The sequence below is a fragment of the Gymnoscopelus microlampas genome (assembly GCF_963454915.1).
Source record: "Gymnoscopelus microlampas genome assembly, chromosome: 22".
NCBI lineage: Eukaryota > Metazoa > Chordata > Actinopteri > Myctophiformes > Myctophidae > Gymnoscopelus > Gymnoscopelus microlampas.
In genome coordinates this window covers 28,203,883-28,221,871 of record NC_139959.1, presented here as the reverse complement: position 1 = coordinate 28,221,871, position 17,989 = coordinate 28,203,883, and the positions used below count along the sequence as shown (strand labels likewise).

The 17,989-nt window shown below is 42.6% G+C and overlaps 2 protein-coding genes across 2 annotated transcripts; one reads left to right on the top strand and one right to left on the bottom strand.

The window, feature by feature from the left end:
- Nucleotides 1-4,141: 4,141 nt before the first annotated feature.
- LOC311038970 (SH2 domain-containing protein 1B) lies at nt 4,142-7,435 on the bottom strand. The gene is made up of 4 exons (XM_084048603.1): nt 7,050-7,435; nt 5,923-5,986; nt 5,145-5,433; nt 4,142-4,822 (listed from the first exon to the last, which is right to left on the bottom strand). The coding sequence occupies exons 1-4, from the start codon at nt 7,190-7,192 to the stop codon at nt 4,779-4,781; spliced, it is 540 nt and encodes a 179-aa protein (XP_083904729.1). The 5' UTR covers nt 7,193-7,435; the 3' UTR covers nt 4,142-4,778.
- Nucleotides 7,436-11,522: 4,087 nt separating this feature from the next.
- Nucleotides 11,523-17,548, top strand: LOC311038574 (stomatin; the record flags this gene model as incomplete). Its single annotated transcript, XM_084048147.1, has 7 exons — nt 11,523-11,628; nt 12,163-12,278; nt 13,512-13,584; nt 14,357-14,409; nt 15,416-15,619; nt 16,201-16,335; nt 17,369-17,548. The coding sequence occupies 7 exons, from the start codon at nt 11,523-11,525 to the stop codon at nt 17,546-17,548; spliced, it is 867 nt and encodes a 288-aa protein (XP_083904273.1).
- Between the last annotated feature and the right edge of the window lie 441 nt (nt 17,549-17,989).

Below are 17,989 nucleotides of genomic sequence, written 5' to 3'. Positions count from 1 at the left end.
CCCCTGGGGGTCCCCGGACCCCACTTTGAGAACCAATGACTTAGAACAAACAATATTTCTGAACGAGTAACGACTGTGACCTTTGTGAAATACTCCGCCCAGGAAAATAAAATAAGACATGTATCATTGTTTCCTGCTGTGTTGCTTTTCGATGTGTACACACAGTACACTGTATAAGTTTATTGAGCTATCAAAGAGCACAAAGTAAGTTTCTGAATGTGCCAAGGTATCGCCAGACTGTCCATCATTGACCGTCTGACAACCAAATCTGCTGATACAGAGCCAGAAAGAAATGATACATGCCACTGTTTAGATGCCTCAATAACATTACACACTACAGTGTGCAAAAATTAAAGGGATAGTTCAACCAAAAAAAAACTTTTTTCCTATTGATTAGTCACCCCATGTGACTTGAATTCATGGATATTTTTTTGTTTTTATCACATTCCTAACTCCTAAGCCAATAATTTGATGGCAGCGGACCAGTAGGCAGCGGTTCCGATAGGAGACACAAGGGAAACTGCCAGTCATCAAATTATTGGCTTAGCAAAATGCGACAAGAACAAAAAAATATCCATGAAATCAAGTCTCCATATGTGGTGACTAATCGATAGAAAAAAAGTCATTTTGGGTGAACTATCCCTTTAAATGACAAAGGAATCAATCATTCAGAAATAGTGTTTGTTCACAAGCTGGTCCAGCCAGCTGCCATAGACTTCAATGTATTTCACAGAACTTCCGGTTCCAGTTTTGTCTCCCATGCACGTCTATGGTAGCCTGGAATCCAGACTGATTGCTACGTTCTGCTTTTTCTTCTTTTTTAGCGTCGCTAGCCGCTCTATACCTTTAGGTATAGAGCGGATATTAGCCCTCTATACCTGACTTTTGCGTCAACGTTCTGATTGGTCAGGCTCGCCAAGGTTCTGATTGGTCAGGGTCCGTCAACGTTCTGATTGGTCAGGCTCGCCAAGGTTCTGATTGGTCAGGTCCGTCAACGTTCTGATTGGTCAGGTCCGTCAACGTTCTGATTGGTCACTATTCATGACATCATAGTGATGTCATGAATAGTAACATAGTGATGTCATGAATAGTGACCAATCAGAACGTTGACGGACCTGACCAATCAGAACGTTGACGGACCTGACCAATCAGAACCTTGGCGAGCCTGACCAATCAGAACGTTGACGCAAAAGCCAGGTATAGAGGGCTAATATCCGCTCTATACCTAGAGCGCGAAGTTTGTATATCTGCTACAAAAAGCTACGAAGATAGAAGCTGATAGAGTGGGTACCTACAGTTTATTTTTTAGGTACCCACTCTATCAGCTATGACAGATCAGTTTTTGCCACTTACCTTGGAATGCATTTGGTGATTCGCTTCCAATGGCACTATTTAGTGCCACTGGAAGCCTTTTAATATTGTTTCTCTAGTAGAAACACATATCTATGACAAAATATATCAAAGGTGCCGCTACCTTCACACAGGTGTGATTTTTTGTTTTTGTGTGAGAAAAATCACACAACCACACAATAATTTTAACCATATTTTATACAGTGGCTATTAAAAAAGGAGATATACAAGCTCATAGCGCCAGTATGCTTTTTCTTTTTCTTTTTTCAATTTTTTTATCCCACGATTTTGTAACCCCTATTTTTTTACCCTGGTGCCAATGCCTAAGCGTGTAATCCTGGGCACTACCTTCCCTCTGCCAACCTAGGGAGGCCAGGGCCGAGCTCATGCCTCCTTCAATGCATGAGAGCCAACTGACCTTCTTATCACCTGACAGGGGAGAGTTTCCCTGGTTGGACGTAGAGCGTGGAAGGAACACGTTATTCCAATCAGTTCCCTTCCCCTCCATCAGGCGCCCCGGCTGGCCAGGGGGAGGCAGTATAGTGACCAGGATTACTGCATGTTTTTTTGTGAGGGTACCTACCCTAGGAGACACGGGGAGAACATGCAAACTCCACACAGAAAGGCCCTTTCGCCAACCCCACCTAGGGTGTGCGCACTGATGACGCGGAGGATAGAACACGCCCCCCAGCGCCCACAGCGTCCCCTGCGGGAATCGAACCCAGGACCTTCTAGCTGTGAGGTGCCAGTATGCTTTTTTAATGAGCTTGTAGATTGTATTTTTGTATTTTGTATTTTTTTTGTCTTGAAAATGTGTGCAAACATTTTAACTAAAATCTTTGCTTCTGGGGGGTCCTTGGCACAAAATATTTTCAGATAGGGGTCACAGCCATATACTGTACATATCAATTTGTGAGTCCTTGGCACGAAAAGGTTTGAGAACTACTGCTCTAAGGTCTTGCAAGCCTTTTAAAGAGCTACCACTGGCTCTCATCATTTAAATCGCTTTTGAAAACCTTCATGTTCAGAAAAGCCTTATAGGCTACTAAACCATCCTCCCGTTATATTATCTTCATTTAGTTTTTTTTCTCAATGTTTTGGTACTGCTACTTATTTGTTTGTTATAATTGCTGAATTTTGTACTAGTTCCTCTTATGTTATCTTTTTTTGAAGCACTCTTATATTTTTGTGTTCCCTTTTTATGTTCCCTTTTGTCATTTTAATCTTTGGGATTTTGTGCAGCACTTTGTAACTTCTGTTTAGAAAAGTGCTATTTAAATAGTTATTATTAATATTATTATTATAACTGTACTGACATATAGATGTTTATATGTTTGTAACTTATGAGTAAGAACCTTGCACACAGCACCTTCAAGTAGGCTAAATGATAGAATCAAGATACAAACTGTTTTGATACTGTTTGAAGCTACTCTCTGATTCTTGATTATTCCTTGTTTTAAAGAAAAATTCATATTCTCCTTGTTGTTGTAGATACATTATGTTTACTATTATTATAAAGGGTTAGGCATGTATCTATTAAAGTGGTTGTTGCATATTATGCAACAACATACAGATGCACACATAGCACGTCAAAAGGATAAGTCACCAAAAAGCCTGAAGGCTTATTTCCATTGTGGTCCTTTTTTTTGGTGTAAATATGCGGTGTGTGTGTGTGTGTGTGTGTGTGTGTGTGTGTGTGTGTGTGTGTGTGTGTGTGTGTGTGTGTGTGTGTGTGTGTGTGTGTGTGTGTGTGTGTGTGAGTGTGTGAGTGTTGTCTTTACTTGCCGTGTTGCTTCTGTTTGGTGAGGGGGATGTGAAAACCACATTTGTTCACGTGTTGTTTGTGCACCCAGACTCTGATGGTCTAAATCGCTCTGGGTCCCAGAGTGATTTAGACAGAGTAGGTGGTGCTACCAAACCTGTGATCATTCCTGTGGTCTATTGACTAAAATGATGTTCTCAGAGGCATAAAGCTTCTATGCCTCTATAAGTACTGTGTCTGTGGTAGCAGTGCGTGCGTGTGTGTGCGTGTATCACATGGGGGAGGTGTAGAGACCATTAATGTAATCAAATTAAGACAATAAAAAATACATCTGTTTAAAAAGAGAGGTCATCGCACAGCTCTACCCACGATGCAATAGCTTTTTTAAATTTGATTTAGAAAGACACCAACGTTTTAACACAATATGTCTTCTTCAGGGTATGGAATAAAACATACATATAATTGGTGTCGTGATTTGACAGCTGATAAAAAGTGGTCCACGTCTTAAGTGCATAACTGCCTTTTTGTGTGCCTTTTTTTAGCACATATATATACTAGAACTGACCAGAAACTGGAAACGTCTATATTTTGTCACTAAAATAATATAGGCCTATTGCTGCTGTCTGTCAGAAACCTGTTATCTCCATATTCTAACTTTTTGTGTTTTCTTTTGTAAATTAACGCCCTACTTGATCACACTACAGCGTCACACAAAAGTAGCACATCTGCAAGCTCGAAACATGGCGTGAAGCAACACTTGCAGATCTGCTACTTTTGCTATTTCTGAATTTGAATCCTGAAAAGTAGCCTAACAGTTTCGGACATAATGAGGTTTCCACCTGACAGAGACGATATAATATCGAGTGAGTAAGCATAAAGAAATTGAACATACGACTTGATTATTTCATTTTAATTCAAGTTGAATGTATGAATACATTTTGCTTAAAATATACATCAAGCATAATTACTATTGAATCTAATTAGTTTTATTATTAAAACCTCACTCAATACAAAAAATAAAAAGGTTTATCTTGGAGACGCAAAATGTACCCGCAATTCTGCCGTGACCCATACGGTAGGTCCTATATACCGTACAGCAATGTACAGCCTCAGGTTGTCAGATTTCCTGTGTTTGCGACCAGCGCAGAAATGATGAACAAAGGAGGAGCTGTGGTCTGAGAAAAAGTCAGACCACAAAAAGCACAATAAACCCAACTGTCAGTATAACAGTATTAAGTCTGAGTTTTGTATCACCGGAAGCTAGCTGCAAAAGACCTGAACTGAACTGGAAGCTGAAGACTTGGGGGTGTAAGGGGTACTACTACAGTATATGTCATGAAATGGAATCTTGGGGGGTGGAGTACTCTATGCGTCACCTTTGGCCATTTGGAATCAGCACGTCAACACCAGACATAAACACATGACGTGCAACACTTCGACAGAACTGCAGCAGCAGTAATTCAACCCACTTACGGCATTGTCAACAGATTTTAAGACAAAAAGAACATAATTGTGAAGCCTTTTCCAGGGCACGTTGATGCTGCATTCACAGACAGTTGTCTCATTTGGAAACTTCGTCTGACACATTTCCTCATCATTGGTGAGTCGACATTAACACAATACCACATCACCCACACCAGCTGATGAACCACATGTCAGTGATGGGTCAGGGGGCAAGAACTTCAACATAATCGTCTGAATCAGGAACATCTACGGGACAGAGAGACAGAGAGAGCATGGGCTCTTAGTTTTCTTATACACCACTGACTGTGAGAAACAGATAAACATACAGCATAACTAAAATGATAACTGAAATGACCACATGCTAAAGGTGGAATGCACACACGCACACGCACACGCACGCGCACACACACACACACACACACACACACACACACGGACAAGGACGAAAAACATAGTCTCCAGCCATCTGGCGTTCGGGCCATCCAGCCTGGCAGAGACAATAAAAGCTTGCGCCTTCCTATTCAGCAAGTAAATGAATGTCGTGCCATATGGGCACTAAGTAACATACTTGCATATAGTGCAGACTCATCGTCAATCGGATGCTGAAATTGTACGAGCTGCTCCCGTAGCCTTTCTACATCTTCCTCAACTAATCTGCGTGGGGACTCTTCTATTTTGGGCGGGGGTTCTTGTATTGTGGGTGGGGGCGCTTCTATTTTGGGTGGGCGGATCAGCAGTGCAGTCTTTCTCTTGATAGAATGCCGCAGATGAATGGCCAGGCCCTGGTCCTTTCTCTTGAAGTGGTGGATCAGATCGTCCAAGGCTTTGAAGAATTTCTCCTCCACACCTGCTGCTGTCTACAAAAAATAAAACACACAGAATAAAATAAATCGCATGAAAAAGTGTGTTGGCCTACTGTTATATTCACGGCAGTGCTACAACTCTCAAGTATCTTGTGATTAGTTTTGGCATGCATGCATACAGTGTAAGGTCCAATATGGTGAACAGGTGTCAACCTATGGCATCATTGGCCTACTGATTTTACACATACTTTTTTGTGTGTTTTTACATTCATTCCCTTCAGTGTTGTCGCACGCGCATTATGCATGCAGAATGCATTTCTTTTGTGTGTGTGTGTGTGTGTGTGTGTGTGTGTGTGTGTGTGTGTGTGTGTGTGTGTGTGTGTGTGTGTGTGTGTGTGTGTGTGTGTGTGTGTGTGTGTGTGCGTGTGTGTGTGTGTGTGTGTGCGTATGGGTTGGTTCAGAGAGAAATAATGACTGAAATAGCTTTCAGTGGTTTTAAGTAGCTTTTGAAAATCCTAAAAAAAAGTATCCTTTTGAGTGTACCTGAACAGTGTAGCTTCCAGAACGTGTCAGGAGAATTCTGTAAGTATACACCACCTTCTTTTTGCTGCAGACAGCGATACATACATTGGGAAACAAAGTGTGCAGAAGAGTCAGTCAAGGACTGGAGGTTAGAGTTCAGTTAATGATCATTTTAATGCAAATCATAGTCACAGACATTTTAGTTGTTTACATTGCACATTTTGTGATTCCTTCCAGAAAAGTACTGTATTAAACAGGCATTTTGTTTATAAAAGGGATTGTTTCGTAATTTAACGCCCTACTCGATCATACTACAGGGTCACACAAAAGCATCAAAAGTAGCAGATCGACAAGCTCGAACCGCGGCACGAAACGGTGCGTTTTGAGCAGGGGTGCAATGCTCACTGGACGGCCTTACACGCCGTGCCGGAACCTATTTGACCAGGAGCACACGCAGGCACACGCATAGATTTAAAACTACTTTAAATTCGCACCTCAACAAAGTTTTCAAATGCTCCCAACTCACACCTAGCGAATTAACATAGGAATAAGCCTAGATGCATATCAAATGTCCATTGTGTGACTTGCAGTGTAGGTCTTAAGCGACGTGCGCGTCATTGAAATAGAGTGCAAGAACATACCAAATGAGCATTGCATGCCTGGTTTTGAGCTTGTAGATCTACTACTTTTGCCGTTTTTGAATTTGAATCCATGACATTGGACATATGAGGTTTCCACCGGACAGAGATGATATGCTCTGACCTCTGAGGCCACAGTAGCCTTGATGCCCCACCCACACTGCCCCAGCTGATTTCACGGTTTTCTTCTCTGCCTCTTTCCTGAAGTTTTTAAACACCAGGGTCTTTTCTTAAGATTCTGAATTCTTAACTCCCCCCCTCAACATCCCAATCTTCAAATGAGTCCAGTGATTGGTAATTGGTAAATACCAATACATTATTTTATGAAATAAACTGCTTATTCATTTACTTATTTCACTGATAGTTATACTATTGAAAAATGTATACATTAAATTAATTATATCCGTGCACTTAAGAATGCCCTGGCATTTGGCCTTTGTGCCTTCAAAAAAATGTACAACACGGAAGGCCAAGTAGTTAAAAGAGATCAGGGGTGTAACGTATACTCACTAGACACACAGACACATGGCTCCCTGGATGGTCTCACTGTCTCTGATGAGATAGGCTCCGTCTTTCTTCTTCTTGCTGAGCAGGTCCTCGCTCTCCTGCTTGGTGAGGGCACCATGGTAGCACAGTGGCATAGACGCTGCCATGACAACCCAAGTAAAGTGTAACGCACACGCACACAACACACAAACACTCACACACGAACGTGACTTTCAACTTGCATAAGGACCCCCCTCTCCATCGTTGCCAAGTGTGTAATCCTCTTTCTAATGCACGTCTTGGGTGTATATGTTGTCCTCTCCTTCGTCTTTGCTTCTCCTATAAGGCCAGAAACAAAAAGGCACACGATAGGATGTATGCATAAAACTACAGGCAGAGTGGCAGACAGTCTGGTCTCCTGGCTGCACTAAACAAAAACAAAACAAAAAGCAAAGAGTTCACATAGCCAAAGTTCCACAGGAAGCGTGTGTGTGTGTGTGTGTGTGTGTGTGTGTGTGTGTGTGTGTGTGTGTGTGTGTGTGTGTGTGTGTGTGTGTGTGTGTGTGTGTGTGTGTGTGTGTGTGTGTGTGTGTGTGTGTGTGTGTGTGTGTGTGTGTGTGTGTGTGTGTGTGTGTGTGTGTGTGTGTGTGTGTGTGTGTGTGTGTGTGTGTGTGTGTGTGGTTGGTGCATATGGGTTGGTTCAGAGAGAAATAATGACTGAAATAGCTTTCAGTGGTTTCAAGAAGCTTTTGAGTATCCTTCAAAAGCTGAGTCAGTGTGGCCATCTGCCGTTTGTTCAAATTATGCCAACAGCCACTTGTAAACTGCTGGTATATTGTTTACTTCAAGCACCTGTACTTCAACGACCAACTTAAATTTAATTGAGTTGAATATTTTTATTGACACATTTGTACAGTACAAAAAGATGCAAACAGTGGCAGTGGATGCTAAGGGGGAGCTTGTCAGCTTGACTATTAATTGGGGGTGCTACAGAACTGTGGCTATTGGCTACCAATATCGGTTCTTGAGCACCCGTAAAAAGGGACAAAAACCTGGTATGGAGGTACGTACATGTAAACAATACATATAAAGTGACATCTGCATGCTTCAATATCTGCAGTAGGGTGGTTTCTGCTTTGTAGGCCAACATCTGTATTTTGTAATCTGTGCCGGCAGTACATGCGAGAGAGATAACATTGATAACATAACAGTGATAAGACACATTGTGAGCAGAGATGAGATTTAGTGTACAGGGAGAAAAGGAGGGGGCCAAGAACAGATCCCGGGGGGACCCCAGTGAGTTACCTTGCCCTGATGTATCTCCAAATATTAGTTAAGTTGTCGTCTTCTCAGTTGATAAAACATTTATTATCAAATATGTTCTCCTCAATGACTTATGGTTAAACACATCTCAAAGTCACAATTTTAGCACACAAGCGAGCATGGATCATGGATTGGAACGTGGATACATTGTCAGAATCCGCGTTGTGTTAATTTGTGTGCTAAAAGAGGAGACAATGAGACCTGTTTCAGGTACTGTGCAAACTCAATGTGGAAACTATTGTATGATATGTATTCATTGAATCTATGCATGGAGCAAATACTTTAGACATCTCACTAGTATTGCGAGTTAAAGCATGGCAAGGTAACTACACAACCTAAATCTCTACCCAAATTTACAGTGCTTTAAGACAACTGACTGAACTTTGAACAGTGGTTCTGCAATGAGATAAGAAATTGTGTGTGTGTGTGTGTGTGTGTGTGTGTGTGTGTGTGTGTGTGTGTGTGTGTGTGTGTGTGTGTGTGTGTGTGTGTGTGTGTGTGTGTGTGTCAGCCTAGCAGCGGATGTACTTACTTACTTACTGCCCTTTATGCCGGCTGGCATGTAGGGCAGCAACAAAGGATCTCCACTCCTGTCTGTTCTGGGCCAGCGTCTTTATAGAACCCCAGGTGTGATGCAGGTTCTTCAGCTCTCCCTCTACTGTCCTACGCCAGGTGTTCTTGGGTCGGCCTCTCTTACGTAGCGGATGTGGTGGAGGACAATTATTTTATAGTGGTTGGGTTGGAAGCTCAGCAACCTGCAAGAGAGAGTCAAATTAATTCAAAATAGTTACATACTGTTAGTGTTCATGAAGGTCACCCCAAACTAGTGAATAACACAAGAATGTGTTCTCTTCGTCTGACCTGAAGTAGTGCAAAATTGCTGCATTTACCCCAGATTCACCTGGTGATACAATGTAAGAGTTCATACTGACCAATGCTATAACATAACCATAGCACATATACTTATTTATGTTTTTAATTAACACTTGCCCCTGTTTCCCTGATTAACCTCATGTTAATTTATCCTGTGCAGATCATTAGCCCATATTTAAACTACCCAGTCCATTTGGTTCTGGGCCTATTTGTGCACCCTTAGGAGTTAAATAACTCCAACTGAATTTTACTCAAATCTAAATCATTTGAACTTGTTCTACCCCAAATTCTTGACAATGCCCAAATCAGTTTTTAGATTAAAGTGTGTCTTCTTCTTCTATAAGCTTTTGTTAGCCTAAACCACAATCAAACGTTTTTTTTTCATGTATTTTTTTTAAATCATCATAAAGACGTTCTCTTTTGGCTTGAGCCTTGAACCTTCCTCTTTGACGGCATCAGAATGTGACAGTGCTCAAATCATTTAGTGCCATCTTGTGGCGAGATTTATATTTGCACTTTGCAGTGCTTCCACTCATCCGGTCCACTCGGGTTTTACTTTAAGCTCTCATTACACCTGGGCAAAACGGAATGCATCCTCTTTGGGTCCACTCCTAACCTCAGAAAGGCAGAGAGCTTCACGATCAAAGCGGGTGATGATATCATCAAAAGAAAAAACGAAATTACCTACCTGGGCTCTATCTTGGAGGCTGACCTCTCTGGTGACAAAAATGCTGAAAAAACGATCAAAACGATCCACAAAAAAACACGCTATTTGCGGAGTATTGATCGTAAAGTCAGTAAGAAGACTCTGAAGACTCTTGGAGTGGCCCTCATACAAGGTCATTACGATTATGCATGTACTTCATGGTATCACAACACCTCCAAGGCCTTAAAAACAAGGCTCCAAACATCCCAAAACAAACTTGTAAGGCTACTTCTTGGCCTCAACTACAAAACCCATCTAACCCCTGATCATTTTGATAGGATTGGATGGCTTAGGGTTGCGGACAGAGTACAGCAACTTGCTATGGGCCTGGTCTTCAAGATATATCACAACATTGGGATCCCCCTGTATTTGTCAAAATACTTCCAAAATGTTAATGATGTCCATGATCACAATACCAGAGGCAGCTCCACAAACCTTGTCCAACCCTTTTTTGGCTCAACAAAGGGAAGTAACTCGTTCTCATGCTATTCATCAAAAATGTGGAACGCCCTACCAAAAGGAGTAAAGGAGTGTAAAACCCTACTCTCTTTCAAAACAGCCCTAAAGATACACCTTCAGGAGGCTGCAATTGGAAAATGGCCCCTGTCTAAGTCCTAACCTAACCTACCCCCTACCCCCCCCCCTCTCTCCTTCTCCTTCTGTACATATTTCTCACTCTTCATACCAGTAACCTGTAAACTGATTGTATGACATTCTATAGTAGTTGTGTATATCTGTCTGTCTCTTATATGTCATCATGATTTGTGTGCATGGGGAACTCATTTGAAACAAGCTCAGTGCTTTTATGAGTCTTCCAGTTTAGTAGACCTTGTATTGTGAATTTGTACTTCCATGTACTGTTGTTCTCATGTCTTACTAAATAAAGTACATCAATCAATCAATCAATCAAACCACGTGTTGTTGTTTGGTTCTTCTCACAGAATAAGTGGTTGGTGCAGTAGCCTAAAGACAGGGGTCTTCAACGTTTTCAGGCCAAGGACCCCCTAGCTGAGAGAGAGATGAAGCAGGGACCCACTCTATATTGTATAAAATTGTGTTTCAGATCAACTTTTGCTGCTTTTTTCCCCTCTACACCTATAACTCTTTGCCAAAAATAGCCGATCTACAAGCTCACAACGTTATCTATGTTGTGAGCTTGTAGATCTGCTATTTTTGGCTAAAGTTCTCCTCAGAAAAGGGATGCTAGGGTTCAAGTGGTTAATGTAAAAAAAAAAAAATCATATCACACAAAGATTTGGCGGACCCCCTGTAGTAACTCTGAGGACCCCCTAGGGGTCCCGGACCCCCTGTTGAAGACCCCTGGCCTAAGACAATAGGTGGCCTACCCTGAAATTGATGACTGGATCCCCCTTGGTCCGCTCTGACTGTGAAATGACGGGTCCAACTAGAAATGTCGGAGAGCCAGATGGTCATCACTGCGACGCCGTTGCTAAGCAACGTGACGCGGAAGTAGTGCGAATGAGGCTATGGAATTAGGCCAAGACGGCCAAGACTAAGCTGGAGTCGGATCCTGTGGTCGGTGGCTGTGGTGTCATAATTATGTTGATAACAAACACATTTAATCGTCCTCCAAGATGAATAATGATGACACCATAGAGTTGAAAATAAGGATGACACGCAGCAATCGAGTTCGACATGGTGATGTCAACGAGTTTGACGACGGAGGAGGAGCCCATAAAGGTAGGCTATTTCCAGTGGTGGAAAAAGTACTCAAATGTTTTACTTGCTATGTAGATATGCTCTGTTACAAGTAGAAGTCCCGTATTCAAAATGTACTCGAGTAAAAAAGTACAAAAGTATTGCTATCAAAATGTATTTAAAGTACCAAAAGACTTGTAGAAAGTACTCATTGTGCAGAATGTCCCATTCCAGCTCACAATTCGTCGCATGGCGATGCATTGTTTGTGAGCTTGTAGATTGGCTATTTTCAAAAAAAAATTGACAAAGTAACTAGTATAGCCTAACTCAAGTTTTCAAATAATTGTAGTGGAGTAAAAGTACAATATTTGCCTCTGAGATGTAGTAGTGCAGTAAGTAGTAAGTAAGTAAAAGTACTGAACACTAAAGTAAAAAATACCACAACATTGTATTTAAGTATTGTACTTGAGTAAATGTACTTAGTTACTTTACACCACTGGCTATTTCTTGTCAAGTGACTCAGTGATTTTTCATGAATCCGTAATGTCAGTTGTAAATCCACTTTGTTTCCTATAGATGTGAGAAACGGGCCCAGTCAGCGTGCAGCAGACGTGTTGGTGACCATCCTGACCATGTTATCTATCCTCTATATCATTGTTACGTTCCCCGTAACAGTCTGGCACTGTGTCAAGGTGAGATGGGGTGGGTGGGTCCTTAGGTACCTTCAGGCTGCTCAGTGACATCATTGAAGGTAGGCTCGTTTCCCTCCCTGTCCCCATCCCTGGTTTTTGGGTGATTGTTTTGATGATTGGGTGATTTTCACCCGACGTTAGTGATAGAGAGTAAAAGATATTGGGTGGGCTCTCCCACAGTTGTCAGTCATGTAGGGCAGGGGTCTTCAACGTTTTCAGGCCAAGGACCCCCTAGCTGAGAGAGAGATGAAGCAGGGACCCCCTCTATATTGTATAAAATTGTGTTTCAGATCAACTTTTGCTGCTTTTTTCCCTCTACACCTATAACTCTTTGCCAAAAATAGCCGATCTACAAGCTCACAACGCCTCGCGCTGCGAGGCGTTGTGAGCTTGTAGATCGGCTATTTTTGGCTAAAGTTCTCCTCAGAAAAGGGATGCTAGGGTTCAAGTGGTTAATGTAAAAAAAATAAATCATATCACACAAAGATTTGGCGGACCCCCTGTAGTAACTCTGAGGACCCCCTAGGGGTCCCGGACCCCCTGTTGAAGACCCCTGATGTAGGGAGACTGTGCCTTCACTGGACAAGACTCACATGTCCCAGGAATGAGTGGACCAAAGAAAAAGTTCCCAGCTCCATTTTATTTTTTTGGGGGAATTCTTTGTTAACAATTCCGACATTTTTCACTGATTTTGCCTACGTGAGGTCTTATTATGGTATTGCTTTTTATAGGGCCCCCCGATGATGTTTTAAATGTTTTATGATATTTTATATTGAAACATTAACGAAGAGTACCTCAATTTGCCATGTATTGTTGTACTTTAAGTAAGTAGTATTTTTTATGGAATATATTATATTGGGTAAAATATACCCAACGTCAGTGATGGTGTGATAATATTCAACATTAGTGTTCTAGGGCCAGAACATCTATGCCAGAAACAATAGTTTCCTGAGCCAAAAATGTAATAGTCCATACATGGACTAGTAGTAACTCATATGTCACACATTAGCCTATACGGTTGCCAGTATCATCATCATATTGTTTTAAAAAAATCATCATATAATGCATAATGCCCCACTTTTCATATACTCCTCTTCTACATGCGTGTGATGAGTGTTTTTGCAGGTGTATTGTGTATGTGCATGAACCACACTATGGTCTCACTCTCCATATCCACAAATGTTGGTCGTACAGTTTATGTTCATTAATAAGCCGTGGTCCTCTCTTCAACAGGTGGTGCAGGAGTATGAGAGGGCTGTTATTTTCCGCCTGGGTCGGCTCCTTAAAGGACACGCCAAAGGACCAGGTATATAAGCCTCTCTGGACTCCTGTGTGTGACATGGGTTCAATGATGGTGGACATGCATTTGACTTAAAAAGCTACTTTATTGTCCCGTGCGATACAAAGTTATCCAGGGCTGTTTGACATGCTGTGGGGTAACAGGATATACAATGTTACATGGGAGAGCTTCCTTGAGTGGGGCAAAGTTATCTAAAATTATCTCTAACCCCTTAAGACCTGAGGCCGATTCTACAAATGCTTTCTGAATCAGTAGTTCTCAAACTTCTTTGTGGCAAGGACCCCAACATGGATATATATATGGCCGCGGACCCCATCTGAAAATGTTTTGTGCCAAAATCTTTCAACATTTTTCAAACACTCGAGATCTTTCAAAGATATTCAAAAATAACAGATGTACAAGCTCGCTGTGAGCTTGTATATCTGTTCTTTTTGAGAACCACTGACAAATCCTAAGAGTTTTATTTGAAACTTATGCTGATACCGGTATATATCTACAATCTAAAAGGACACATGCTTTCCTGGTTTTAATGAGTAGAGGAAGCGTTCTATGCTTGGCATGCGGCATTGATGCACCTGGGTGGCAAACTGGAGCCAGATGTTCAATGGAAAGTTCATCAACGTTGAACCTGACGATTTACTTCATGCGCTTCAGGACCGGCAACGTGCCACTCCGTCCCTTTTGTTCCTTTTGTCCCATATAATGGAAGTGAACGGGGAAGGTGCCATGTCTGATGCAGATGTTTGACAGGGGCTTTATCCTGTGTTCTATTCTTTAGCTCAATGCCGCTACAGGCCAACCGGGAAGCAGTCACACCCAGCTCTGAGTCCAGTTGGTTTGACTCTGGCCAGGGATGACTGCTTATGGCAGGACTTACACATGTGCTTCAGCCAACGCATCTGAAACGCAAGCTGAGACTTCAAACTCATTGAAGTGCGGTCAACATGCGGTGCTTCTGTCCTATTGGCTGGCGGGTTGAACCTGACACTTCACACGCGTCAGACTTCACATGCTACAACGTGCCGCAACGGGACACTCCGCCCCGTTTCTCCCATAAAATGGAAGTTAGCGGGGAAGCTGATGCTTTGAAGCGTTTACATTTTGCTTTTGCCTTTTTTTTTGTGAAAATCTTTTGAAATAATAATTATAATTAAAAAAACAAACCAAAAAAAGGGGGATAGTTAATCGCAAGTAGCGACCCACAAATATCGGGCCGCGACCCACAAATGGGTCCCGACCCAGTGTTTGGGAAACAGTGGTCTATACTGTGTGTGTGTGTGTGTGTGTGTGTGTGTGTGTTTCAACTGGGATGGTCTCTTGTAATTTCTGCAGGTCTGTTCTGGGTCATCCCCTGGCTGGATGTCATCCAGATAGTGGATCTGAGAACAAATTCCTTCACCACTTCACGACAAGAGGTCAATAGGAGGACAAGAAAGAAAACCTAGATAGAAAAGAAAAGTCTGCTCAACAGCTTGCTGCTCCACCACTTCCACTGAGCAAAACAGACTTGTTTTTTGTCAGATCCCATTTACCAACATTTGGCTGTCAGTTGTGTCAGTTTATTTCCCATCACGTTAGCAGCAATAGTTAGTCATAAGCAGACATGGTTTCCGTTTCTGTAAAAATGTATAATATGAGACATTGTCTATCTTAATAGCTAGACAATGTCAATGAAACCACAGAAAGCATACATTTCTTAGCCTAGTTTATTTCATGTTTAGAGATAGCCAACTCCCCGATTCTTTAGCGCATGCAAACATTTTTGCAAATGTTAATACTTTTTTTTGCTAAAGTAAACCTTACTTATTAAAATTATGATAATTTCCTCTGCCTATAGGTGCTGACAGCAGATCTAGTGCCGCTGAGCGTGGATGCTGTCATGTTCTATCGAGTATTAGATCCTGCCCTCTGGGTGACGCGGTTGGCTGATGGCTACCTGGCCACACACACCCTGGCAGAGACCACCCTAAGGAGCACACTGGGCATGTTCTCACTGGGAGACATCCTCGCACGAAGGAAAGCTGTCGCACAGAGAATGGAAGTGAGTGATATGTGAATTCATTACATCAGTGGTTCACAAACTGTATTTCAGTTCCCCGAATGATTGGGGGGGGGGTTTGTTTAATGTGCAACAGTGTTCTCTCACTCAACAGTGTTTTCTCACTCAACAGTAAACAAACCAACATATAGTATAAGTGTATACAGGATATCTGCACATTTCTAAAGTGACAAACTAAAAAGACCATTACTGCGTCAAACTATAACATAAATTATACTATAAATGGTCAAACATTGGCCATAAGGTCAAATACAAAAACAAGTGAAAATAGCCGATGTACAAGCTCACAACGCCTCGCAATTAGCTATTTTCACAATATGTACGCCTATCTGTGGAACCGAGTCAAACTAAATGTAATGCCTCAACTCCTACAATTCCAACGGCTTGTCAGGGTGGGGGGTCCTCAGTTCAAATATGATTATTTTGGGGGGTCACAGCCTGAAGTTTGAGAACCACTGCATTACATATATAGCCTACTGCATGTGTATTATAGTCAGCGAGGACCGCTGGATGTGTTTTGTTGTAAATAAGTCTTCATTCCTTGGTTCTCATTTGCTCCACAGGAGATTCTGTATGCTGCGTCCAGGGGGTGGGGCTTACAGGTTCAGAGGGTGGAGCTTAAAGACGTGAGCCTTCCCCTCAGCCTGCAGCGCAGCATGGGTTTAGAGGCCGAGGCTGCCCGGCAGGCTAGAGCTAAGGTACATGCCACACGCACGCATATGCGCACGTGCGCACGTACGCACTCACTCACACAAACACACACACACACACACACACACACACACACACACACACACACACACACAATATATACAGTACATACACAGACAGACACGTGTATACGCTTACAGTAAACAGACTCTGACACAACGTGCAATCATCCTTCTTCCCGCCCATCCACTTTGTATGGAGTTGCTCAACCAGCGCATACTTCCTTTTCACCCCTTCTTCCGGTTGGGAAATGTGACGGGCGGGGCCTATGTGACACGTTTTGCGTCATGGAGGTGATGCGTTTTGTGTCACCTCCGTGCGCAAACCCGTGCGCAAGCTTGTGCACAAGCTTGTGAGTCGAGCCCATTTTCGCTCGTTCATGCGTTTGGCCCCAGCCGTAATAAGCTGCAGTACCTATGATTGGCCAGCATGGCCAATGCACTTCACTGATCCGTCTCGGTTCTGGGGGCTTGGCCTAAATGCATCGAGCTACTGCCATGTGATTGGCTGATAAGACATTTTTATTAACGTGCAGTTGGACAAGTCAAGTGTGACTAATAAAGTGGCTGGCCAGTGAGTGTAGTTTCATCACTGTGTGTTTTATAAAGTACACATACAGATGAAACAGAGATAAAACTGGCCAGTGAGTGTAGTTTCATCACTGTGTGTTTTATAAAGTACACATACAGATGAAACATAGATAAAACATACAAGTCACTAAATATGAGGAAAGTGCACTCTAAGGCAGTGGTTCTCAAACCTTTTCATGTCAAGGACACATAAGGGTCCATTTAGCTCCCAACAATCAATCATTTGGTTGGGGACCCCCTGGAACCCCTTCAAGGACCCCTGGGGGTCCCCGGACCCCACTTTAAGAATCACTGCTCTAAGGTACACAACAACACATGCACACATGTGTACCCCTGCGTGGCACACGCAAGTCACGCCTCGTCTGATTGCGTTCAAAAGGTTAATCTAGGCTTGTCTAGACATAATCTTTCTCTGTGTCTGTGTGTCTAGATGATAGCTGCGGAGGGAGAGGTGAAGGCGTCCTGGTCCCTCAAGGAGGCGGCGTCGGGCATGTCTCCCGTGGCTTTCCAGCTGCGCTACCTCCAGACGCTGGACTCCACCGCCTCGGACCACACCTCCACCGTGGTCTTCCCCTGGCCTGTCGACCTCCTGGAAGCCTTCATCCTCTAATACTCCTAGCCCAGGGACGCGCAGAGAATGTTAGTAGGGGCTGAAATTTCTAAAAGGGCACTTTGCGCGAAAATAGCGAAAATAGCCAATCTACAAGTTCACAATGTCGCAGTGCAACGAGTTGTGAGCTTGTAGATTAAGTATAATCAAGCTTTACTGGAGATTCGGTGCACGGCATTGATTTCTACACTGAGTGCAATTCTGTCAATATAAAATGCTGCATTTAAGTTCATAAAAATAAATGATATTGTTCCCCAGCTATATAAATTCACCATTTACCATTTACCAGTAATGGTAGAGAGGTATTTGCATTTCTTTCACCATAGTAAATGCTGCATTCATGGTCTGGAGAGGCACAGCTAAAAGGCCCCCTTTGATGTCAAGAAAACAAGTATCTCAGGAAACCATTTATGTCACTACAGAAGTGAAAGTAACGCCGTT

Coding starts and splice junctions, on each gene's coding strand:
- LOC311038970 (XM_084048603.1), bottom strand. CDS start 7,192: ATGGCAGCGTCTATGCCACTGTGCTACCATGGTGCCCTCACCAAGCAG. Junction 5,987..7,049: donor GCCATGTGTCTGTGTGTCTA/GTGAGTATACGT, acceptor CGCTGTCTGCAG/CAAAAAGAAGGTGGTGTATA. Junction 5,434..5,922: donor CTGGAAGCTACACTGTTCAG/GTACACTCAAAA, acceptor TATTTTTTGTAG/ACAGCAGCAGGTGTGGAGGA.